Here is a 26,831-nt window from a genome sequence, read left to right on the forward strand (position 1 = left end):
TTATAAATCAATTAAATGCAAGAATGATATGTCGGCGACCATGATTAGCAAAACCTGTTCTCCGACTCTATTGGCATCTATCTGTACATTTATTAATACTTCCTTGAAGACGGTAGTCATCCCACAAATCTTAATAAGGCTTGGGCCACACCCCAAAAAAAAAATAAATAAATAACACACTTGTCTTTCCACTGAGATTCCTAATAACTTTAGGCCTATCACGAACACACCGTTCCTCCTGAAAATCTTATATCAGGTGGCCCATCGACAGATATCTAAGCATGTGAAGTAATATCCCATTCTTAATGACCTTCAGTCAGGTTTTAGGACCGGATTTGGCACAGAGTCAGCACTCCTAGAACTTAAATCTAAACTACTTCATTGTATGGTCAATGGGGAGGCCTCCCTTCTTATGCTGTTGGATTTATCAGCAGCATTCGACCTGGTGTATCACCACATCTTAGCCACCAGGTTGGGTGAGGTTGCTAACTTCTCCCCTGAGGCGACTCAGTAGATGCTGTCTTTTCTTAGCAACCAAGAGAGTTGTGTATTCGGTCCAGAAGCAGAGGCGGCACCCATTGACTTGCTTATATAACCTCTTCACCGTTCCATTCTTTGCGATGTTAACACATGAGGGGGTTATTTTTACAAACTACGTCGATGATACACAGTGAATCATCCCTCTCTCTGGGAATCATGATCTTGACCGAGTATTGATTAACAGAACCTACCAGCTTATTGAGTCATGGATTTTCAATACAAACTATCCTTGAACAGAGGGAAGACTGAGCTTTTAGTTGTTGATTCGCCTAATATGCTACAAAAATTGGGTACATCATACAAATGCTTCCATCTAAGAGATGTAAAAAAAAATTAAAAAAACGTTGGTACTCGTGCTAGACCAACATTTTACCATGAAGCCTCATGTCTCTACTATTGTCTCATCATGTGCCTATTATATTAGACTCCTGACCCAATTTAGGCCCCCGATTTTGCAGGCCAATGCAGAGACGATAGCAAGGGCAATAATAGGAGCAAAGATCGATTATTGCTCGAGTCTTCATCAGAATCAATACGTCTATCTGTAAGAAACTGCAGGTAATTCAAAATGGAGCAGTAAGGGTGGTATTAGGACGCTCCCGCAGAGACCATGTAACTACGGCAAGACACTCACTTCATTGGCTTCGGGTGGAATCCAGAATTCAGTTTTGAGTCCAAGTTCTAACCCAAAAGTGCAGGCAGAGTAAGATACCTGCAAACTCTACTCACCAAAAAAAGTCATGATAGATTGTGGAGGTCAAATAATCAGGATGTGTTGTTGACTCCTAGATGCAGAACTGAAGGCTCTAAAGGGAGCCTTCTATGCGATCGCTCCCAGGCTATGGAATGATCTGCCCAGGGGTGTGAGAAGCATAGAATCTACGGATACGTTCAAATAGAGGCTAAAGTTTGCTTAGATCTCTTGCCTATATTCTTGACTCAGTCAGCACTCTTTATGTTTTTTGTTGCGAGTTAGTCTGCGCCCTAAAGCCTACGGGTCAATGTGTGCGTGTTACAAATGTAATAAAGTAAAGTAAAGATAATATCTGTCCTGTACCACTCCTGGTAGAGGTAACACCATCTGACTGTAGGTTTCGAGGATAGTTGCTTTAATTAAACAGCTAATAGTGCTAGTCGATGGCTTCTTATCCCGTGCTGATCCCCCGTAGGGCATCAATATGCTTGGCCAACCCCTCTTCTGGAGGAATAGCGTGCTTCCGTATCGGACGGCATGAGAGGCAAAATGCACTTTCTCTGGGTCTCCTTACTTTTGAGATGGTACTGCACACAGCACTTTGTAACTGAAAGCCACCACAAATATAGGCTTCTTTCCTGGAACAAAACCTCCCTGACATGGAACTTCACATATGCCTTTCTTGGCCCTCTACAGCGTACTCAAATCATTCCAAGTGAATTTAGCTTCCCCCCCAACCCCACCATCAATTCCCGTAATGGTTGCGTACTTTACTTCATGTATTCTGCACATCTCAGAACCCGGAGGCTTATTGGGCGCAACTACAAACAGAACAAATAACTGGCTGTCAGCAAATCCCTTAATAAACCTACTGTGAAATTCAGCCAAACTCAACAATTAGTACTGCTCCCTGGTGAAGATGCATCTTCCACTGCCTTCATGACATTTTCTCTCGGTTTATAACCACACTTTGATAAAGTGTGTCCTAGATAGTTTACTTCTTCCCTTAGAAACTTATATTTGCTACATTCTACTGTTAATCCTCTCTTCCAACTTCCCAAACACTGCTCAATCTCTCATTGTGTTCCTTGGCTCCATTGCCATACACCAATAGGTCATCCAGGAATACTGTCACTCTAATGGCTTTAGTTAGCACGTGCAGCATTATGCTTTGAAATAGCAGTCGCGGAAACTGAACCGAAGGGAATTCTCAGATATCAAATACCAAAAGGAGCGATCAGCATATTGAAATCGCAAACTTTCTCAACGACAATCTTATTTAAATCTACATACACTTATTTTACCATTCGATTTTCCAGCTACCATTTTAGGGAAAACCTATTCAGTTACTTCAACAGGCTCAACCAGCCACAGTCTACCATCAATTTGGTGTCTATTCCTTCAACTTGGAGACACACGTTTCTCATGCAGAATGGGCCCTTTCCAACTGAAAGTCCTTGAACAGCACCTCCTCAATTTGCAAATCTATGACATTCAAAGCGAGCAACACAATAATGCACCCTTTAAAGGTTTTGCTTTTATTTAGAACGTTTACTAGGTTAACATGCAAAGAAAATTAAGTATGCTCTTATGTTGCTAGTCAAATGTTCTTAAAATCATGCATAGGACATTCTGGAAGTTTGTGATAAAGAATCTCCATATCTAACCAAGTTTACTATACAACTTCTTTTATTGCGTCTATAAGCTCTGAAAATACAGTGGGTAAAAATATTGTTCTGGCTCGTCTTATTTTGCATTCTGGGACTGTTTTTCTTTCAGGATGTGGAAAATTAAGCTACAAAGTTATTATTTTAGCTTCATTTGCAGCTACAAGGATTTATGTTGTCATGTTGCTTTCCTATGCAATTTGTGTTTTTTGCAAGCAAACTCTATAAACACAGTATATTATTGCAGCAGGTAAAGATTGAAAGGTATGGTCAAATGCCTAATTTCAGAGTGGATTAAAATCCCTGATTCACTTAAACCGGAGGGTGGCATCATGAGCAAATTATGTTTTCTCACTCCGTTTAGCTGCAAAAAAATTGGAACGCTTTTAAGAGGTTTGCACCCTTACAATGGGGTAGATTTTATGATTGGTGCTCTTTTGTTAGTGCCCCAAACCACAAGGATGTCACCTAGAACTGCATTAACTGTTGCACTGACCCACCCTCAGTCCCATATCGCTTATGATCATAGTCTCATCGGCGAGTCAGTGCACCAGCGGCTCTAGTACAGCAGACAAACTGCTGCAGAACCAAAATTAAAAATGGTCTCCCCTGTTGCTGCCACTCATTTCAAGTTGCTTGGGCCATCCAGAGTACTGCCCCACAGGAGAATGAGGGGAAAGTCTTTCCTCTGCCCAGTTATGCTATGTTATTGCACCTTATGCGATTTTCACACTTTCTATGAACTTTAAGATCTGCAAGGGCTAGGGAGTTAATGCAGCAGCAGGGAGAATCACAATTGTTTTGTTACATAATTTATGTGTGCAGATCTGAAAAGATAGGATTTTCTGTGCAGTGTAAGAGTTAGATGTTTAGTGAGAGATGTCTGGAGCAGTGGTTAATGTGTGCTCCATGTTGCTAAGGTACTGTATGTATATGCAAGTCTGTCAAAGAGCTGCTTAAGGAGTGTGGGGAGTTACGTTTATGTGCATCTGGGGTGGGTTAGTTTGCTGCTTAGGAAACCCGAGTGCAGATATGTGCTTTCGTATGGTGTATGTTCCATTGTGCACCCTGTGTTTATTTGGTGGGTGGGTTGTGTGCCTCGATGTATTGTCAGTTAGGGTTAGAGGTTTTGAAGTGCGTTACCATGTTTTTCTCCAAACAATGCTGAATTTGTGCATGGGCACACCATGCAAATGTGCACTTTAAGCAGCAACAGCACACAGACAATGCATGTGTGCGTTTGACTTACGTCACTAGTGACTCACCATGAAGCCAAAGACCAAAAGAAGGATGGCCCAGAGTAGCAACTCGCAAGGGAGCCAAGTATGAGAAGAGAGTGGCTCAAGTGAGAGTCCAAAGCACTGAGGTCCTCTTTAAACAAGCATTGACAAAGTCAACAGTTGTGGTTTGTGTGTAGGAAATAGGCGTATGCGAGACACTCATGTCAAATACCTAGAAAAATCACACCAATTTCCAGCTGTTGCCATCGTTTGGCCAGGGAATAACGTTATGGCAGTGCCTGGCAAATGCCTATCCCATGCCTACACAAAATCCAAATCTGTTGTCGGTGACAATGCTTACATTGAAATGAAGTGGCTGCAGCCAGATGATTACTGGCAACTATAAAGTGTATTGAGTTTAAGGTAGGGGCTTGCTGGAAGTATTGAATTTCTGTTTTACTCAATTACCAACATTTTATTAGTTGTACATGGTTTGAAATAAACCTTTACAATCTTCAGTAAAATCCAAAAATATTCTCTAGTACAAAAATATTGTCAAAAGAAGTCAAAGGTTAATGCATTTAAAACCTATAGTCAAATACATTCTTATAAAATTGTCACAATAATAAAAATTCGACAGCAATATTTGCTTGCTTATAAAAAAAAAATGACAGCACTGAAGAAGGCTTACCACTGCAAGTTTCAGGGCAACAGACTCCACGCAACATTTTCCACACAACATATTCCGCCACAAACTCTACAGCACCTAAATCATATACAAATTTCCCAAAGTATAAAACACGCTGTGGTAATAAGACAGGTCATACTAATAACAAATGATACACATTTTCTTTCATGTATAGATCTGAGATGGCTTTCTGCAGGGTTTTTAAAGAAGGTAGCCGATTACGGATACATACAATTCATTCTTTTAAAATTAAACCAAAACGCGCATGTAATTATTTCTAAAAGTTCCGTCTGGAAACTTCTTCAAATAAAATTCCATAGATCTCATCTTTTTATGAAAAGTACTCAATTGAGTAATTTTCCAGAACTCCCCTTGTGGAAATCCAATCACTCAATATATTTGTTTCTTTAAGTTTTAAAGAGCCAGCCGGTAACATCCCCACAGTCGCATACATTTTAGACAGTCCCCAAACTCTTGTAGAGATCTAGCAGATTTCTCCCTCCTCATTTTCCCAAATTCAGCATATAGTAATGAGGGCGTAAAATGTATAATCTTGTAGTACAATGCTAACTGCATCCACCAAACCCCACTGTGCCGTCACTGGAAACGTAGCTCATGGCGAACCACCGCTATGGGTACACAGGCTGGAAGAAAATACAGACCTCTCCACCAAAGGATAGCTTCATAGCGATCTAATTCATCCAGTAACCACATTGCTAAAAACTCCAAACCATAAATAAATGTAGGGATCACCTTACCAATATACAATTTTAAAACTGGAAACAGATCAAAGGTTCCATATTTAGCATCCACCTTGTCATTTGTGTGGCAAACATCACAGTTTTAGGTATTAAAAAGTTGTGAGGACCCCACTATGGGGCAGTTGGCCACAAAAGAAGATCTACAGGCCTTTATGACTGATATCTAATTGGAATTTAGAAGCAGTGATGCGGGGGATCCCGGCAAGGGTGGACCGTATCCAACAACAGGAACTGGAAGAGGAACAAAGGCTAGGAGAAGTAGAGGACCATGTAACGGACCAATCGGCGGTGGTGGCAGATCGCCAGAGAGGAATTCAGGCACTGGAGGAGGAAGTGTGACAAATTAGCCGGAAAACTGGAGGATTTGTAAAATAGGGCCTGTAGGAACAACCTCTGGATCAAAGCAGTGCCCACCTCAATCTCAGACAAGGCCCGTCCATCCTACATTGGGGAGCTCTTTAAAACCCTCCTCCCACACTTGGAAATCACTGTTATTCCTGGACTGCACCCATAGGATACGCACCCAGGGAACCAGACCACAAGACAGACCCCCAGACGTCATTACCCGGGTCCACTTCTTTACTACAAAAGAAGAGATCCTTGCGGCCAGCTAGGCACAGGTAGACCTCACATTCCAAGGAACCTCACTCCAAATTTTCCAAGACCTCGCAGTAGCAACCATGCAACAACACAGAGAACTCGCCCCCCCCCCCTCCGACAATGATTTTGCAGGATCAGAAGGTGAGTCACTGTTGGCTCTTCCCTGCCACTCTTCAATTTACTTGGGCCGACACCTCCTGCACTATTAGCTCACTGGAGGAAGCGAAGGATATCCTTCGCCTCTGGAGGTGGTAACGGGCGTCCCATCGAAACCCTCATCTCCAGTCAGGATGGAGTCACCCAGACCAAGACAGAACACCTGAACCAGAGTAACTAAAGGATCAAAGACCGGAATGCTCCTGCAGCAGACATGAGGGCCCGCCTCCCTTCGCCTTCCCGCAACCCTTTCAACCACTTAGAGCAATGCATAAGGGGCTCGCCCATACTTCCAGACATACCAGTACTACGCCCAAATACTGAGTCGCCGCTTGCTTCTTACTGCGGGATCCACACGGCCTATGCCCAGCCGTAAAGCGCTATAGTGCCTATAGGCCCTTGGGGGACCCCTACCCCCACTTCCAGTTTGTTGATGTGGTTACCGGCAGAATGTTTGTGAACAGCCGCTTCTTCATTACAGCTTCAAAGTTGGAAGCACAAGTTAAAACCCTGGTTGCGCTGTGGATCTACAAGGGCAAAGGACATAGATGCCGACCGAGTTACACCTGGCATCCCTCCCTCTCTTGGCGAAATCAGATTCCCTCAGGGAACTGCTACCTAGCCAGAAAGTGAACTTCGTCTCGCTTAATGTGAAGGGCCCAAATTCTCCCCCCAAACGTAAATCAACATTGCAACGCCTGCAAGATCTGGAAGGACCAGGGGGATTTGCTACCACTGGACTCCCCACGCCTCCAAAGCAGACACTTCCCACTTCAGTTCATGGCCTCCAGCAACTCTTAAAAAAAAAAAAATGGGGGAGAGGGGGTGGGGTACGGCTATACTCCTGGCTAAGGGAATAACGTTCAAGACACTGAAGACACTATAATGCCCAGAAGGACGCTACAAGGCAAGTAAAGGCTTAATATACGGGCAACTATACTCCTCATCTCTGTCTACACCCCCCAACGAGGAGCAGGAGCCTTTCTTCAAAGAGTTGGAGGTCAAGCTACTCCTTCATTGAATGCCAAGCAATCATTGGGGGAGACTTCAATGGGGTCCCAAACCCCCTGTGGGAAAAATCACCCACCAGCCCCTAGGGACTTCAAAATCACCACAGGGCTTCTTCATCTCTTTAGGGCACTGGCGGCGGTGGACCACACCAAGGCGAAAAAGACTTCTCGCATGTGCACTGAACCTCCTCCTGGATAGATTTGCTCCCAACTTCTCCACAAATCCTCGCTTTCGTCGATGAGGTGGCCATACACACAAAACGTATCAGATCATTCTCCGTTCAGACTGACAGTTCGAGGCCATAGTCCTGAACCACCCCCTAGACCCTGCTGGTGCCTACGTGATCCAATCCTGAATGACACGGCACTGAGGGACACTATAGCCAAGGCGATCCGGAGCTACTTCCGGGAGAACCCTGTAGAAGATACCCCTACAGCTAACACCTGGGACGCCATGAAGGTGGTGGTCAGGGGGGAGCTGATAGCCCACAGGGCAGCGTACTTAAAACGTAAACCTGCACGAAGCTGGAAGATCTCCGAACTGCCGAAGGCAGACACAAGAAGGGCTGCTCGCCAAGGGCCCATCCCCCGAGCAGATGCTTGAAGTCCACTATGCGGAGGAAACGGCCCATATGTTGGCCAAATCTAAATAGGGCTACTATGCCAACAAGGCAAACACATTTCTGGTGGAAAAGCTAGCCAAGATAAAGCAAAGAAATACCATATTGAGCCTTCGAGACCCACATGGAAAGGTCCACTACACCGCTCATCAAGATACAGTTGGCAACGGCCCATCTCACCGAGACAATGACAGCGGCTCCCAGAGCAAGAAAGCTTAAGGAGCCTCCCTCCTGCATCTTGGAAAGCCCGACAGAGAAGGAATGGATGCCCCAATCACAAATGAGGAGGCAGAAGCAGCCATTAAATCCTTGAAGCCCAGGCCCAGATGGGTTCACAACAAAGTTTTACAAAGTGTTTCGCCCCCAACTGGTAGCCCCGCCAATGGCCCTCTTCAAATCCTTTGGTTCATCGGGCTCCATTACTCCATCTATGCAGGAATCAACAACCATCCTCCTGCTCAAGCCCAGTAAAGACTCCAGAGAGAACATCTCTTATAGGCCCATCTCTATTAAATATAAACGCCAACATCTATTAAAAAATCTTAGCAAACCGCTTGGCAACTGTCCTCCCTAAATGAATCGACCCGGACCAAACAGGCTTTATAACAGTTAGGTCAACAGGGGGAATATCTGGCGAGCCCTAAACTTAGTGGAAATAGCTGTCTAGGGCTCTCATAAAATGGCGCTGCTGGCATTAGGCGCATCCAAAGCCCTTGACAAAGTGGACTGGTGCTTCCTACAGCTCACTCTAGAGGCCTTTCAATTCGGCCCAAGCTTTCGTAAAATGATCCTGGCCAACTTCTGCTTCCTGAAAACTGCCCTGCGAGTCAATCAAAACCTAACAGCGCCTATTCCCGTAACTTGTGGAACTAGACAAGGGTTCCCCCCCCCCCCCCCCACATCCACCCCCCCCCCCCATCTCCCCTCCTGTCCACCCAGATAATGGAGCCCTGATAATGGAGCCATTAGCTCAGCAGGTTCGCAAGGACCCCAATATCAAAGGACTGCCAAATGGCACCTCTCAGCATAAGATCTCGCTTTATGCTTATGACATGATGCTGTTCATAACAGGTATACAGCCCTCACTAACTTACTCCCTCCAAGAACTACACAAATTTGGAGAAGTCGCGGGGTTCGCAATCCATTATGAAAAATCCTGAGCCCTAGGGGTGGGTCTGACGTCCGAAGAGTTGGAAGCCCTAAAACCTCTTTGCGCCATCCAATGGAATGGGAAAGCCATAAACTACTTGAGGGTCCAGATCCCAGTCCGCCAGAGAGACCCATACTCAACAAACTCCCCCCCCCCCCTTTGAAGAACTAGAGAAAGACCTTGAGCATTGGACTTTCCAGGAAATATTGCTCCTAGGTCGGATCACAGCCTGTAAAATAAATCTTCTCTTGCAATGCCTCTACTTCTGCTCCTCCCTGCCGCCCCAATCCCATTACCCCCCCCCCTACACTTATAAGAGATGCTGCGTTTTATATGCAGAGGGAAGACACAGAATTCTTCAAAAAGTTATGATGGGTAGTTCTCGTCTGGAGGGCCTAGGGGTTTCCAACCCGAGTAAATGCCTATTGGCGTCACAACTGGCGTGCTTTCAAGCCTGACTCCCAGCAACGGGGCCACCAAAATGGGTGAAACTTGAGCAGTCTAGACTGCCACTCCCCCTCTGCTTTCTCCCGTATATTCCCCTCCCCAACCCCCGCTGCGGAGGACCTGGCCAGGTATACTTACAACCACCAAAAGCACTCTCCATATGTGCGACTGGGCACTCAAGTCCAAAGGTATCACATGCGGCCTGGGCCCAAAGACCCCCGATTTTTCACAATCCAGCCTTCACTCCCGGATCCCACCCCACAATTTACAAAACTTGGTAAGAGGAGGGCTAGAATCCCTAGCGCAACTTTGAGAACGGCCAACCTTGTACTTTTGAAAACTGTAAAACAACTTTCCAGCTAGCCAAAACAGACAGGTTCTCTTATTCCCAACTCTGTCATTGGTGCACTCACCCTCTGGTATGGCATGAAGCCACCCGAAATCTTAGCCCTATTGAACTTACCTTGCAGGGGGCACCAGCAAGAGTTAAGATCTCCAGCCTCTAGAAACTATTGCAAGAGGACATGCTTACCCTTAGGCCCCTTTAAATGACACAATTGGAAACAGACCTGGGGCACTCACTGGAGGATCATACCTGGGAAATGGACTAGAAACCACTCTTCCTCATTCTGCATCACAAACCGTGAGTGTACCCTTAAGCTGCTCCTCCGCTGGTCCAAACAGCGGCATGGCTACCTCCAAACTCGTAATGAGGCCTATTGTCTCCATTTAGGTTTTAAAAGGTTGCGATAAAAAGTTTAACTAGGGTGAGCTAAAATTGGATATCCCAGATACATCATATGTAAAATAAACTACTCATCTATAAACCAGGCACAATTTCTCTTATTTTTGCAGAATTTTACCACCTTTGTTTTTGAGGGATTTTTTTTGTTTATTCTCCTCAATAAATTGCACAAAAGTATTAAATCGCTGCAGACCGATGTGCGTACAGTCAAACAAAATAAAATCATCAACGTTAGCCAACCATGACAGACAAACTTCCCTCAATTTTGGCACTATAAGTGAAGCATTTATAAAGGATTTTCAAACGTCTGCCATAGACAGATTGAAAAGGCAGGGTGCTAAAATGTACCCTTGCCAAAGCCCATTCCTTGTTATAATCAGTCTGGATATAACACATTCATTGTTCAACCTAACTTGAACCAATGTTCCTTCATACATATACACCAACATTTATAACAGGCCCATCAGTAACCCCCATCTTGGACACAGTACCCATAGATAGATCTAGATCTATTGACACAGCGTACATAGTAACAGAATGTATGCCGCATGCTAACTTTTGAATACCAGACATTAAAAAGCCCCCACAATCTGTGCCTATATGCCATCTAAATACTGTTTGAAATGTATCAAAGATACATCAATACACTCCTCCATATTCTCTAAAGAGCCACAAATGGCTTAGAAACAGCATCTATTAAGGTAATGGGTTGATACTCATCTATAAAAAGGGCAACAAAATGATGCCTATTACAAATGTGGTCTTCCACAAGGAGGGGGTCAACAGTGTCAACTTTATCCTTCAACAGAATAAACAAGATGTTAGAGCAGGAAGATGTTAGAGCAGGAAGCCGCATGAAAATGTTGTTAGACAAGTGATTTGATCCCCTCCAGCCCCAGCAAGAGAACTAGCTTGTGCAATAAGCCTTTCAATATCTTCAATCGAAAAAGTCCAAACTCTGTTTATCTGTGACCAAGGTTACCCACTGGCTAGCCTCACAATCCTGTTTACTAAACAGATGAGAGAAATAGTTCACCCACACCTCTTCCGTAATGGGGTTAGACTGTACCACTACTAAGTTGAACCACATTTACTAACGACCAAAAATTAGCTTCCTGCTATTATAACAAGCCTTACCTCCCCATCCTGTTTAAACAGTTGGTGCAGATAATCTTTAACCCAATTCTTCAACTTCTGTCTTTCTTAATATAGAGAGACAGCATCTTCAATATTCAATGTACTATCATACATAAAGTTCTACAGCTTGCTTGCTTATTTTCCTGAACACAGGAGTCAAACCTGTGTTGATGTGGTTTACTCGGCCCTTATGCGGCCCTCTGAATTGGCTGGTTTATTACTTGCAGAAAAAGTATTCATGGGCAACGCAGAAACATATGATCCATATCACATTAAAGTGGTCTCAATAAAACAAGTTATTATAAATATCCATTAAACGACAAAAATACAATTATATACATATCACCACATTACAGAAAATAACATGCATATAGAATAAGCAATCACATAATTTCATATAAAATGGCCACATTAAAATTGAATAAAATCATACAACAAGCGGTAATCACACAGTTAGCCCATTGCCAAAGATGATATAGTTCCCAACACTAGCTTTCACCGCCTTGCAGTTTCAATATACTATTTCTGAAATACATCGCTCTTTTCAGAAACATCAAAAGAGCCCAAGCTGTAAATACGGTTTCCGCACTCAAAAGAAACACAAGAGCAGCCCTATGAGAACGTATCACTGTCTTCTTAAGGGCAGGAATCAAAGTCATTTTCCGAATACCCACATACCCTATTAAAAAAAAACAGCAGATAGGATAGATCCTCGCGAGAGTGGCCACACACACCGGGCAGACCGCAGAGTCAGGGAAACCTTTACACTTAGGTATTTCCTTAAGGTGGTCTATGTTCTTATAATGCCATTTTAAAATCAAAGCGGCCAGCATTCACACCACATATAATATTGCCTTTCAATTTAATCTTAAATACCTCAACCAACATGTTACGATAGCTTAATCCTAAATTCCGCACAACAGTCACGAAACTCCTTACTCACAAACAAACTAATACCGATGAGGAGTTTCCCCTGTGCCATGTCTGATGGCTATTCATATCACCCCTAAATTAATTCAACTACCAAGTCCCCAATCCTCCACAATCTATCTCCAAAGTGCACCCTGTTGTACTTTACTCAGCTCATCCTTACTAACATGTACACCTCTGCAACCTATCAAGGATTCCGAACCTTGTCCACAGTCAGCGTTCAAATCCGCCACCAGCATCACCTGTCCGCCAGGGTAAATTAAAAACCAGTCCTCAAATAAACATGAAGGGCATCCATGGTCTCCACAATATCCCCATTTAGATGCAGCCAAAATATGTTTACCAAAATAAATATATCGAAACCCCCGGCTCATCCTTTTCCAAAAACCAACCGCTAACACACCTTTCACCACCTTGTCTGGTTGAATCATTGCAAACCTTAAATTATTTAATACTGCTACAATCAACCCTCCGAAGGTCTACCCCTTTTCCTCTAGGTTGACTGAAAGGATATCGTATGCAATTAAAAATTGCGTTTCAACGTCTTTTGAAAATATTTGCGTTCTAGGTTTTGCTGAAAAAATTAATTCTGCTCACGTGTTAGCGCCATGGTGCCTTCGGGTGTTTGTGCGCTCTACAAATTCAAATAACAAAATTAGTCTGAAGGGCAGAAATGCCCCTTTATTCCATGAAATACATGAGACACCCTGTTCTGAGCTAAAGATGAAGTTTCTACTCCAATTGTGTGATGGACTCCTTTAATGATAGAGCCAACCAGCTCCATTCACCATCCTCAATCCTATTAGTCTCCCGTCCCTTGAGTGTCCCTTCACAAGTTACCCCATTCACCCTGCTGGGGCTCACTGGCTCAAACCACCCATCCGCCACCAAACCCCTTCATTGGTCTGTACACCTACCTCCCAGCATGGGTTTAAAAATCATAACACAATTTACATGGCGTGATGCTTCCTTCAGGAGAAGCTCATACCATTCTTGAGGGTATAGCCAGTCTAACTCAAACTAGCCTTATGGAACCCACAAACTCCACCAGGTCTATATCACGATTAGTGGTTAATCGAACGTTAAAAAGTGTCGAAACACAGGATCAATGTATACCAGGACCCCCTCTGTCAAACCTATTCCAACATCAAATCATGCATACCACAGGTAGTCAAAGTCTGCATTCGCCCAACCTCCTGTCTAGAAACTGTCATGCTGGCAGCATCAGTTACAGATTTGTTATTCAAATCAATTAAAAGGCACTGTACATCTTGCTTTGCCACTGCACCTGGTCCGCACAAACTCTGTCGTATCATTAGGTACACTAAACCCCCTCCCCACATCCCTAAACTGATCATGAAGCATAATTACTTAGGTCTGACTCTACTTACTCACTTCTATCAAACCCTGCATCAATAGAGGAGATAATACAGAAGGATGACAGAACATATCAAATAAAGGAGGACCCTTCCACTGCTCCCTAATAGAATTAAGCCACAAGTAACGAGAGCACCCCTTTCCTTGACCAAACCTGTACAAGAGAGTTCATCAACCAGCTTACTCTGTTGTACACATTCAACAACTAACCCTACCATTAAAGTTGAGACACTGGGCCTCATTACAAGTATGCCAGTCCGGAAAGAGCGGTGCCGGTGGCACCGTACCGGCACCGTTTTCCAGACCAGCACATTCAGAGCCGCAAGTGCGCAAACACTGTTACCGCAAAGTGTCACCCCATAGCACCGTGGCTGTAAACTGCGGAAAGAATAGCCAGACAAGCCCGAATTACCAGCACAGCGGTAGTGCGGGCACAGAGTACCAACTACGCAAAAACACCACCATAAAAATGCTGGTGGCACCGTAAATGCTGCGCCTGTAATACCGGCACGGCGGACCAGGCATTAAACAGTGCCAGGTGAGCAGCAACAGGCCCCAGGTGTCCAAAACCACCACAGCTGCACACCATTGACCACTGAATGCAGAAAAGGGTCATACCCATACCAAACACCACTCCCAACCCAACCATGCTGGCAAACAGGCCACCAGTGTACACAATAAGGCCAGCTGCACACCATTGACCACTGGGAATGTACAAAAGGACAACACCCACACCCAATTCACCTCCCAACACAACCATGCTGGCAGTCGCTGTATCAGCAATTGAGCTGGGGAACCTGCAAGGAGAGATTGAGGATGAAGTGGCTGAGAGGCAGAGGAGGTGACGGTGGCGCAGGAGGAACCAGCTGGCCATGCCCAACATCAATGTCCAGCAGGTAGCACGCCACAGGCAGCCCCCAATAGCCGCCATCAGGGTCTCGCCCTGGAACCTGACCCCAAGCCAAATCCACATGTTGTACCAGCTTGACAGGGAGACCAGAACATCAATAGTCACCCTCATTCATGACATCAGCAGCCGGATATACACACTGCAATCCCTCCATGCTGAAGGTAGTGTCTGTACTGCACATCCTTGCGACCGGCACGTACCAACACACCGTGGGTGAGCTGAATGGGCTGCCACAACCCTGTTATTCAAGGGTCTTGTCCAGGGACCACATCGCCCTATCCCAACCCGTGCCCAGGTTAATGCCCCCAAAGTGGCCTTCCATGCCTTGGCAGGCATGCCCAATTGTATTGGTGCATTAGATTGCATACATGTGGAGTTGGTGCCCAGGCATGCCATTGAGGCAGTGTATAGAAACTGCTAACAATTCCACTCCCTCAATGTACAGATGGTCTATAATGCAGAACACCTCATCATCCATTGCTGTGCATGGTTGCCGGGATCCACACACGACTCAGTGGTCTTGCGGAACTCCACGCTGCCAGGGTACATGGCACGGCACATCTGAGAGTGTACTTGGCTGTTGGGCTAGTAGAATGACCAATGCATGGCCTCTGTGTAGTGGGGGGGGGGGGTGGGGTGAATAGTCACCTGGCTGTTGGGTGAGTAGAGTGACCAATAAATGACCTTGGGCAGGGGTGGGGGGTGATAGAAGCACAGTCAGCAGAGCATGGGGCAAAAGCCACCCAACACAAATACATTGTATCCATTAGTCCCAAGGCATGCAACATGTACCAAACGGGCATATGGATCACACCCAATACCTATCAATAGAAAGTCAAAAGCGGCAACACAAAACTACTATGTATCAGAATGCATCAGACAACCTACATATGTGCACATCCCCCACCGCCTGCTTCACAGACAAGTCCAAATAATGCAAACCTACACACCAAGCATTGAACCCCACACTAGGTATCCAGTACACATGCCTATACAACTGGTTAGCAAGCACCAGTGCTCAGTACAGGTCATAAATCCACCTCAAATTGACATACAAGCCCTCTGAAGATGTTGATTAGCATGGTGAAGCAGGCAAAACACACAACATGAAAGAATAATGCAGTGGGATTGGGCATCATATGCGAGCGACATCAATACCAACACACACATGGGCCACATCTGTAAAGCGCAAGCTTGCCCCTGTTGGGGTTGTGCCGGATACCACACATACATGCACCTGGCTTACTGGTGCCACAGGGCCATTACAAGTTTCTGTGGCACAGAAATCCAGGTGCCGGTAAAATGCAAGTCCCCATAACCAAGGAGTGCCACAGTACACAATGGGGATATGTATATGGGAGTATTGTCCCAGTGAGAAAGTAGCTGGTGCTCCTGTGAGTACACTGCCTACCGGGCCAGCTGCGCACAGCAGTGTCTGGCCTGTTGTGCGTTGTGGATGCAGTAGGCAGATTGTTAGCACTGTGCAAGATAGAAGGCTCCTAGTAGGCAGCCATGCACCTTTGTTTCCATACAAGCCAAAAAACAAGTAGCATGGAAGGCCATATCATGACTGCAGACAGTGAGCAGGCCAAAAAGTCTCAGAACTAATGAGTGACCAAACATTTGAATATGGTCCTGGCATTACATGTAAAATTGCAAAAATCAATAGGGTTGTCTGTGGCATATGCTACATCTTATGCTAATTAAATGTTTGAAATATGTACATGCTCACATCAATGACATGAGATTGATACCACAAACATGAAATCCCCATTCTGTCACTCCCTAGACATTTGAAAAACAGGGGCAACATCAATACCCGCCCAAACTTACCCTCCAACTATCTCATCCAACTATGAACCCCTCCCTCCCAAACTTACCCTCCCCCCTCCCACTCCCAAACTAGTCACACGTGGAGCAAGTGTCTAAGGTTCCACACTACTTGCGGCCATGCTTGGTGGCATGTGTGAGGAGCCAGAGAGGCGCATGGACCTACTCCTAGGGCTGGCTGCCTGGGAGCTTGTAGGCATGGAGCTGGTGGAGGGCAATGGCATGCATATCTGAAGGACTAGTGCCATTGTCTCTGCAATATTGGACTGTATGCTATTGTCCTCATGGACCCTCCTAGCCAAAAGTTTGGTGGCACAAGCTGACCGCCCAATTGCCTGATTACTCTTCCTCATGAGACAGGACTTCTCCAAGTGCTGCTGCACCAGGGCAGTGAGTGTTTCCCAACGCTCCTCCATGCGTTATAGCCGCACATTCATCTCACGTACTGAGGGGTAGTGCGGGCACTGTGGACTTTTCGGGCTCATGGGGCTGAATGTGGCCAACATACCCAGGGAGTGATCTGTGTCATCGCCGGTGTTAACGCCCACCTAGACAGCTGCATCCCCATCACAGCTGTCTGTGGCACGCAAGTCAGGCTGCTGGGGTGGGGGTGGTGCACGTCCCCGTGGCATTCCACTTGTGTATACCTCTGGTACTGCCAGGTGGTCCGTCAAAACTGGGGGTGCAGGCACAGGGGCTGCCTAGAGTTCAGTAGCAGTTGTCACTTGCACAATGCCAGATGTGCTTGCATGGGATGTTGACAGACATTGCAATGTGCCCCTTGCACGTCCGCTGGCTCTCGATGGCTCAGGTTGGCCGTCGTCCATGTCAGATGATGTTCCCGTTGGTGAATGAAAGGCATGATGTTAGAGACCTGCCTGGCTAACAATTGTACATTTACATGCAACATGGTGATCGTGCAATATTACATTATGGGGGCATGCAGTGCTGCATGGTATATCTAACTCATGCATGTGTTGTGTAGACTCAACTGCAGGCTATCCTGTCTGCTATCCAGGATTGGTGTGCTGCCAATGACCTCTGCCTTAATGCTAGTAAGACTGAGATCCTACTCATCGGCACACCAACTCCCTCCTTCCCTGCAGCTCTCTGGCCGGCCTCTCTTGGCCCTCTTCCTGCAAGGCAAAAAACCTCGGGGTCATCTTCGACTCCACACTCTCCTTCTCTCCTCATATATCTGACGTCTCTAAGAAGTCACATTACCAGCTACACCTCCTCAGAGGTATTCTTCCCTTCCTCTCCTTCCCCCAGCAGCTCACTGTCTCCCGAGCCCTGGTTCTCTCGAAGCTGGACTACTGTAACAGCCTCTATCTTAATCTGCCTGCCTCCACTCTCCGCCCTCTGCAACGCATCCAGAACAGAACTGCGAGACTTGTCCTTGGCCTCAAGCCCAGGGACCGTATCTCTCCAGGACTGAAATCTCTACACTGGCTCCCAGTGGCTGCGAGGATTAAGTTCAAAACCCTCTGCATTGTCCACAAGGCCTTCTGGGGCCTGGGGCCTAAATACCTTCAACTCTCTCTTCCTAAATATCTTCCTTCCTGAGCCCTACGCTCATCCGTCTCCAACTCCCTCAGGGTCAGCCGTTTCTCGAAGCAACGAGCTGGGGGTAGATCTCTCTCTGCGGCAGGTGCCTCCCTCTGGAACAGCCTTCCTGCCTCCCTGAAACTTGAGGAGAACCATCTCCGGTTCCGGAAGCACCTCAAAACCTTCCTCTTCACTTCTGCTTTCTCTCTCCCTCTACCCTGCTAAATTCTTCACCAATACTGCACTGATTCTGCAACTGGGCCACTCTCACCGACCTCGGTCCTGGACCCAGTCACTCTTCACTTGCACTGCCTCCCTGGCAACCCCTGCACTGCGGGACTGTCTCTGTATCACTACAGCCCCCCCACCCCCCCCCTAGCACTTGTCTGCACTTACCTTGCACTTGCCAGCTGGCCCTATTTATTTATTATTTTATTTCTATTCTACTATTTGTACTGCACTCCTCCCTCCCCCTTTCCCCTTGCACTTTTTCCCTTCCCCCTACCCCTGCACTTGCGCGGTCTGAATGACACCTGGCCTAGTAGGATCGTTGTCTGTCTTCCCTTTGTTCCCCCCTCCCTGCCTCGTCGCGCCTTGAAACACTTATGATATGGCATTTGTAACGCGCCTATACACATCATATCATATCAGGCACTGTGTAGGTGGCACATGCGACAGCTGTGCTGGGACTGCTGCCATGTACACCCGCGTTTGGCTGTAGGTAGTGCCATGCCAATCTGCCCCTGTGCAGGTATTTGGGATGTGTTACGGGGGTTGTTGGGAGGGGTGCGTGCCTGGAGTCCATGTGTGCCAAACACAAGGGAAAGACTCAAGAGCACAGAAGGGACAAATGAGCAATAAAGCTATCACACAAAAAGGGGGATCCCCACAATGAACACATTCAAAGTTAAATTCCATGGAGCCACACCCCTACTAGAGTGCTTAGCTATCATAGATTATATTTGAATAAATCTATAATGAGGCACACAAATGAATATAAAATACATCATTTATTCAGTAGGCTATAAGTTCTACAACAATGCATATCAAAATTGTGTGACCTGGTTGCATGCCCAGGATGTATGCAGGGTTTTCGTGGTAGGGCTGTCATGGTCCTGTACGGGACATGCACTTCCCATTGGGTGGGTGGGTGCCCATGTGTACAAGCAGGTGGGGGACTATCAGTGTTGTGCTGTGGTGGCAGTGGCAGTATGGCAGACACGCATGCAGTACTCCTGGCCAGGATGCACTGTGTCTGCATTGTGGATTCTGTCTCTTTCTATTATCAGTTGAGGCTGCCTATGAGTTGTTCATCAGTGTTCTCAGGTGCGGGGGGGGGGGTCCTGGGTGCGTGGTCTATGCCGTAACCATGTTGTACATGCAGGTGTGCATGGGTGTCACTTGAGATGTATGGACTGATGTGCCGCATGTAACACTGCTTATTACACCTTTGCAGATCAATATGCAGTCGACAAGAAGCAGAAATAGATGCGGCCAAGGAACAGAAATTTACCAAATGGGGAAACTGCTGCATCATTAAATAAAAACTGCACTCCCTGCTGGGGCAGCCATTAGCACCAAACTGGCACGGTTGGGATTGTGCACATCGATTGCTGAACATCCAAGAATTAGGTGGGTTGATACCCCGGGCGAGTAGGCGTTTGTGTTGACCGTTGAGGAATATTGTGCCTAACTACTTGTGCAATTGCACAATGGGGGCTCTGCATGCACCTGTTGTAACCAGTGCCATGGGGCCTTTTTTGAACATTATAACTGGGTGGGACCCCTGTATTCTAGAATAACAGATTTTCGAATATTGAGTGGATACTAGACGGGATTGGATAGTTGTTCAAATTGGTGTTGGGATATACAAACCGACTGACAAAAAAGGAAAAGGTTCTGTGTACAGATCTGCAGAGGAACTCTAATGTGGACAATATCTGCGAGAGACAGCATCTCAGAGTTGGGGACTTACGTTTTTTAAAGTTTTGAATTTTTTCATGACCTATAAATCTGATGTAATCAATTATGGTGCGGAGTGATCACTGTTTGTTTACATGGGACAAAAGACATGAATGAAGGTAAAATCCAGCATTTAATGTCTGCAATCAAATATTAATGAAAAAAGTGTAGTATTGTTACAGATTTCCACCGCTCAATTTTTCTCTTTGGGATGTTTTTCACTCTTCTCTTCTATCTGTGGTGGTAATGCAGGAAACACAGACAAGGCAGACAGAATCCGATCAAACTGTCAACACACATGTTAACAGAAATTGATTTTTTTTTTTTTTTTTTTTTTTTTTTAATGTCCGGAGGATGGCTGTGGCATGAAAACCATCTTGAATGCCCAGTCGAAACTAGAGTCGACATTGTACTAGTTTAAACTCCATTTGGATAACAATTTGGACAGTTATACAAAGCTTGTGGGAAATTATTGTATCCAAATTATAGAGTGACACATGCCATAATTGTAAATTACTGGTGCATTGATGGTTACAAAACAATCTTTTGCACGCAAGGTCAAGTGGTGTGACCCATTTCTTTCAATAAATTGATTTTATTGTGTTTTTTGCATAGTATGGGAATTAATGTTTTTGATGTGGATTAGTTAGAATGGCAGATCATTTTATGTTGCGTGTGTTGATATGGTTAATATGTATTGTTGTATCATAGCTTAGCTGTTTCTATGTACTTTTTGCAAACATTGTCTTTGTATGTTCCTATGTACTTTATAAAATTGTGACAATCAATTGAAGTTGATTTTATGAAAAAGTTTTGGATGGTAAAACTATTGAATGCAATGAGAGTTTGTTCTTGCCTTTTGGGGTATTTACATGTGATGTGCATGGCTGTCCCTGCAGGGGTGTGTGTGTAATGCAGTGTGCAGGTGACACTGGGCCTCATTATGGATCCGGTGTGAACCCTGCCAGTGCTACCGGCGGGTTGCTGCCAGACCCATTAACAATTACCATTTCCTGACTTCCCGGTGCCACTGGCCTATTACAAGTCCAGGTGCCGGGAAGTCAGGCGGCAGAAATGTTCGATACACATTCCCATGGAGTCCCATAGGGATCTATGGGGAGTGGCTAGGCAGAAGCAGCGGCAATGGTGCTGGTGCTTCCATGGCAACTCAGCATGCCCGGACTGCAGCAACCGCTACAGACAGGCCTTTTGGGCGGTGCAGCACTGGCAGCCACTGTATTAGGGCATCATGTGTGTGCCGGTCAACTTAAAGGCACCCTTGTTGCGGTTCACACAGTCATGTGTGGTGCCTTGTCATGTGGTTGGGTATGGGGCATGCATGGGGGTAGGGCATGTGACTTGCTTTGTGCAACATTTACTTGGGGGGGCATGGGAGTGCTGGGTTTGGTCAGGGTGATGTGGCCAATGATATGGTCATTTGTGTGCAGTGATGGTATGGGGGCAGGGTGGGCAGGTGGGAGCTTGATAATTGTGCAGTTTGTGTACTCACCAGCCTCAACAGGTGTCCCAGATCCCGCCTCCAATGCACCGTCTCCCTCAATGCCCTCCAAATGCAGCACACGGCTGTACTTCTCCTGCCAGCGCAGCAGCTTGATGGGTGACGGTGGTCCACCGCCTGTCGCTGTGCAGTGCCTGCAGTGCAGCAAGAAGGTTGCACACCCTCAGGCGCAGATGCGTGCGGTCACCCCCACAGCATGCTGCGGCGCTGGTCCGCTGCTCCTCAGCATTGTTAACAATGTGGTCGACCAGCTTGTACAGCTCGGCCTCAAGCGTGGTTTTCGCTGGCGGGTTTGGGGAATCCTGGATGACATGTCTCTAGATAGGTTCTGGCTGTCAGAAAGGCTGGATGGCTTCAGTCACAGGGAGACGCAGTGGAATGTGATTTTTGTAATGGCCGCCGGGCTCTTTCCGGTTCCAGCAATCACGTTATTTCCAGATGCAGCGTTTCCGGCTCCGTGCTCAGGTGTCGCTACGTCCGGCGTACATGCAGCAGAGGCAGCGCCAACATTGGTGGCGGTACATTCGTCTCTACCAGTGTTACCGTGATGCCGGTAGCACCGGTTCCGCAGATAGGGGGGATGCACGGCGACCAGGCGGATTCCTTCCTTGTTTCTGGCACCCACAGTGGTGGAACCGGTACCACCGCCATCACGGTAACACCAGATTATTTGCGCCACACTCGGAATGACCACCATTGTCTTCTTATATTAATGTGCTACTACTATAGGATTACATAACTGTTCTTGCACATCCACTGATGTAGCCAAAATGTGCCCATCACAAGGCTCTGGTAGACTTGCTTCCTCTGCCATAGGAAAAGACAACCTTGCATTAAAATGTCCTTGATGATTTAGACACTTGGCTTGGTTTCTTCTTCGTCTTTTTTAGCCATCTTCTTTGTTTGGCAGGTTATTTGATCCATCTCCTTCAGGGGCACACTCAAAAGGTTCCACCTTACGTCTACCAAGGACAGTGAAACTTAAGTTGGAGGCCACATTGCTCCACAATAACAAGATCCTTAATTCTCTGATTATTTTGGACAGTAACCATAGCCGCCTTTGAGGGTAATCATTCACAAAGTGATATTACTCAAATAGCCTGACTGTTCTTTAGGTTCCTCACAAATGTTTTCACAGTTTTCCTAATGAAGTAAAGACCAAGTGAATGTCCGTTCATATGGGCATTGAATTAAAAGAATGTACATCAGCTGTAGAGGCACCGCCCCACTTGCCCATTCACTCCGAGTAATCAGAAACAACAAAAGCGTATTCCCGTCATCAGTTTAAAAATAAATGTGGGGGATGGGGGGCATTCAGGCAAGAAGAACTCAATCCTGCAAGATGCAAAAAAGTTGTGGCTGATCAGCCAACGGCTCAGTGAGCACCAACAGTGTCAACTGACAGAGGTAAAGTACCTAGATCTCCTTGGAAAATTAATTCCTCTATAGACTTATTTCGGGAAATCGTATGAAAATTAACGTTTATTGCCCCTACCCTCCCCCCCCCCCCCGCGCCATCGCCAATCCCCTTTTTTGCTTACCTTATACCCTCTGGGCCTTGTGTAAAAACCAAGGGAGCAGAGACAATATTGGGACAGTATGAGGCACTTGGATCTTTTTTCCTTAGCGGCAATACATTTCACACAAAACAGTCTTGTAATGTGTTCCAAACACAAGACTTATGAGAACAGTAGGGAAAAGGATTATTGTCCCCGTTGCTTAACTTCACCACACATTATCAGTTACTCACTACAAAACTCGGTAATTGCTGATCACAGGTATTGTCAGTACACATAGATGCGTGGGGGTGATTGGTACTCACAAACCATAGCAATGCTGGCAAGTCAGTACTACCCAGCACAGCGCATCTCGGAGGTTGCGGTCATTGCGAACCAGTGTCTTAAAGTCTGGGCTACTTAACAAGTACTCGAAATACATCTCATTGCCCAGGGAAACTGTCGCCACGCCTCAGAAGTTCGGGACCCCACACACTCGCACACAGCTGTGGATAGAGCTCTCAGAGAACACCATGTGCCTACAAGCTAGTGTATCGCATGACTGACGGTCTTGGATAAGGGTGCTCTGGTGTGTCATAGCAGACCATCGTGCCAACGGGTTCAGGTTACTCACAATACGAACCAGTACTTGCACACCGCAGCACATCTTATTAGTTTGTACCCCTGCAGCTATTTACCTCTGAGTCCTCTTTAAAACGCGGCAGCGGAGGAAACTCCAGCTTCACGTCATCCATATTCTAGCCGTGACTGGCGTGAACAATTGGGAGGGAAGGCGACTTCGGCCAGCCAGCTGGTTATTTCGGTATAACAGATGACAGTTTCTTGTGATCCAGCACTAAAGCTGCCAGTACTTCTAATTCAGCCGCCATGCTGTTCCTATTTAACGGACGGACACGCGCGGCTGCGCGCTCCCGGCTTCAGGTCTTTGTGCTTCCGGAGTAAGAGTGTCACAGTTACAGGGCTGGAGGAACGTGTGGTATGATTAGACCACACTTTGCGATTTCAAGAGCTTTAGTACCCTCGCGCCTGACACCTACATATCAGTGACCGTCCGTGTACGAGCTAATTGGGACGTCTACCATTCAGGAGCCGCCCCAGCCGACAAGGGGCACTAATTAACAAAGTTATTTGGCACTGGCCATGGACTGTTGGGTGGACACCTTTGTTTGAAGCACAAACCAGACTTGAAGCCCCACCACCCACATTTGAGAAGCCCCGCCTCTTAACACACCCCTTTCATAGATTTAGTACATGTGCAGGGGAGAGACACAAAATCCGTTATTTTTTTAACAGAGCTATATTCTTTTTTTTAAAGCAATCTGCATTGTTAAAATAAATAAATATGTAAGGCTGAAATGACATTTAAGTGGAGAATTGGGTTTGGAATTTCGGTTACAATGGCGCTGAATATGGCGGTTGCCAAGTGGTAGTAATACCATGGGTTGGATCTACAATAACTGCTGGACACAGTTATAAGATTGTGGTTGGACGATTTTAATGGTGCATTGGTCGGATCACTATAGTTGGCCAGGTTAGGCAGCCAAGATTGTCTACAGTTGCATATATAGCATATGCCATTTGCATGTCAAGAGTGGCAACACCTGTTTCGACCTAGGGTCTTTCTCAAGGCTGTGCATTTATGTGATAGTGTGTGCAAGTATCATGAATGAGTACTGTGAGACATATTTTCATGGTGATATTTATACTTTTGCATTTGGTTATTTGCAGTCGCTAAGGTTCATGTAGAACGTTGGACAGATTGTTGAGAACACACAGGATAGCAGTTATTTGCATGTGGACATTTTTCATTTGAGGGTGAAACGTGAGTTGACCGTGAGTTGTGAGCAGTGTTGGTGTAATATCCTTCTTTGTTGTTGTTGTTTATTTAGAGGAACAGTACTCTGTTTATTGCAGTCAATAAGTGGGCTGCGACCCACGTGTTTAGGGAGGCGGGGTTACCGCCGGGATAACCCCTCCAGCCGTACATTTGCCTTTCCTGCCAATTATTCTTTGCGCATGCACCCCAATGCCTTAAACCTTATCCCCACAAATTGGCATGACACAGAATTTCAAATGGCAATCTTGGCCGCAGTTTTATTTCCATGACAACAGAATTATTTGTACACATTTGTGAACTTCATTCTGTCCGTGTGGCGCTTGCTTGCCGGATTTCCTTTGCTTCCCCCTATACTTGGTATAGTAGGCCCCCAACTCCCCCGACCCATTGTACCTGTTCCAATCCTGCCCGTGCAGGTGTCCGTGGGTGGGGAGAGCGCCGTTTGTTTTTGGGGGAAGCTGAGCCTTATTTGTCCCTACCAGACGCCCCCGCCGTTTAGGCCCCCAAGAGGCGCTGGTCCGGAAGAGCGAAGACCCATTCCGTTTCCTTCTGGCTCGTCCGGAGTCTATCATTTGTGCTTGGTTGCCCAAACACCGCCAACTTGTCAAATCCTGGCCTGGGTGTCCTGCGACAGCAACACCCCAGGTCTCTTGCTCTTTTGCTTGTATTTCGTGGGTGGGTGGGTGGAAAACGAAATTTCTTCCATCTGCGAGGCGGCGACCGGGTCCCAGTGCAGGAGCGAGATGCCTGGCACCCCGGTCCCGCCTGCTTAAATCCTGATGTCCCCGCCCATTTTCTTTTGTTCTGCCCTTCGCGGGCTTTTGGGCCATTAGGCCTTTGGCGCCTTTCCGCCCCTCGCCTTTTGACCCCCAGGGGATGGTTCCAGGTCCTGGCGGCATGACACCGCAGGGGTTAACCTGCTGCCTCCTCCATTTTGAGCTGATTTTTCCGTCGTCAGCTCCATAACCCCTGCAGCCGTACATTTGCCTTTCCTGCCAATTATTCTTTGCGCATGCACCCCAATGCCTTAAACCTTATCCCCACAAATTGGCATGACACAGAATTTCAAATGGCAATCTTGGCCGCAGTTTTATTTCCATGACAACAGAATTATTTGTACACATTTGTGAACTTCATTCTGTCCGTGTGGCGCTTGCTTGCCGGATTTCCTTTGCTTCCCCCTATACTTGGTATAGTAGGCCCCCAACTCCCCCGACCCATTGTACCTGTTCCAATCCTGCCCGTGCAGGTGTCCGTGGGTGGGGAGAGCGCCGTTTGTTTTTGGGGGAAGCTGAGCCTTATTTGTCCCTACCAGACGCCCCCGCCGTTTAGGCCCCCAAGAGGCGCTGGTCCGGAAGAGCGAAGACCCATTCCGTTTCCTTCTGGCTCGTCCGGAGTCTATCATTTGTGCTTGGTTGCCCAAACACCGCCACGCCACTGAGTGGGTTCTCGCCCACTGTGGCTCCCCTTCTTCCTGTCTCCTTCTCCCCTTCCAGTAATTTGGTAGAGATGTCCCCGAAAAAGAGCTCCGTTTCGTTCGTGGACAAGTTTTCCACCGACCGATAGGAAGTACTCGGGTGTTTTCCCATCACTAAAGCCATGCCTATTCTGATGGAAACCCCTGCCCTTGTCGTTTTGCAACGGCCCCGCTCAGCTTCCTTCTTCCCTTCTCAACTGCTGCCTGGCTCTCTGCCCCCTTCCCTTGCGCCGGGGGAATCCCTTCCGACCCTCTAATTTCAGTTTCGCCCAACTGTGCTGCTATTTCCTGCAATGAGTTCGTAATGTCCCTCAGCTGGACACCTCTCCCCAGGCTGGTCAGGTCGTTCCCTCCCAAGAGTATTACCAACCCTCCGGCTTCTGCCGCCTACTCAGCAATTTCCCTAGCTGCCCCTCTAGGTGAGCCAACTTCATCCCTGGCACCCCGTGCCACTCCCTCTTGACTCGCCGGCCGTCAGCGCCTCCTGCT

General features: G+C 46.6%; 1 protein-coding gene across 2 annotated transcripts in view; it reads right to left on the reverse strand.

The window, feature by feature from the left end:
• Window positions 1-24,011, reverse strand: part of STYX (serine/threonine/tyrosine interacting protein) — a 984,080-nt gene extending 960,069 nt beyond the window's left edge. Inside the window, exon 1 of one of the 2 annotated variants that reach the window (XM_069637582.1) lies at window positions 23,706-24,011. In XM_069637582.1, the coding sequence (XP_069493683.1) occupies window positions 23,706-23,762 (57 nt within the window). In that variant the 5' untranslated portion in view covers window positions 23,763-24,011. The remainder of the gene's footprint in view (window positions 1-23,705) is intronic. The other variant, XM_069637583.1, reaches the window with a different exon arrangement.
• Window positions 24,012-26,831: the final 2,820 nt, after the last annotated feature.

Source organism: Ambystoma mexicanum, chromosome 14, assembly GCF_040938575.1.
Source record: "Ambystoma mexicanum isolate Mex_15411 chromosome 14, UKY_AmexF1_1, whole genome shotgun sequence".
NCBI lineage: Eukaryota > Metazoa > Chordata > Amphibia > Caudata > Ambystomatidae > Ambystoma > Ambystoma mexicanum.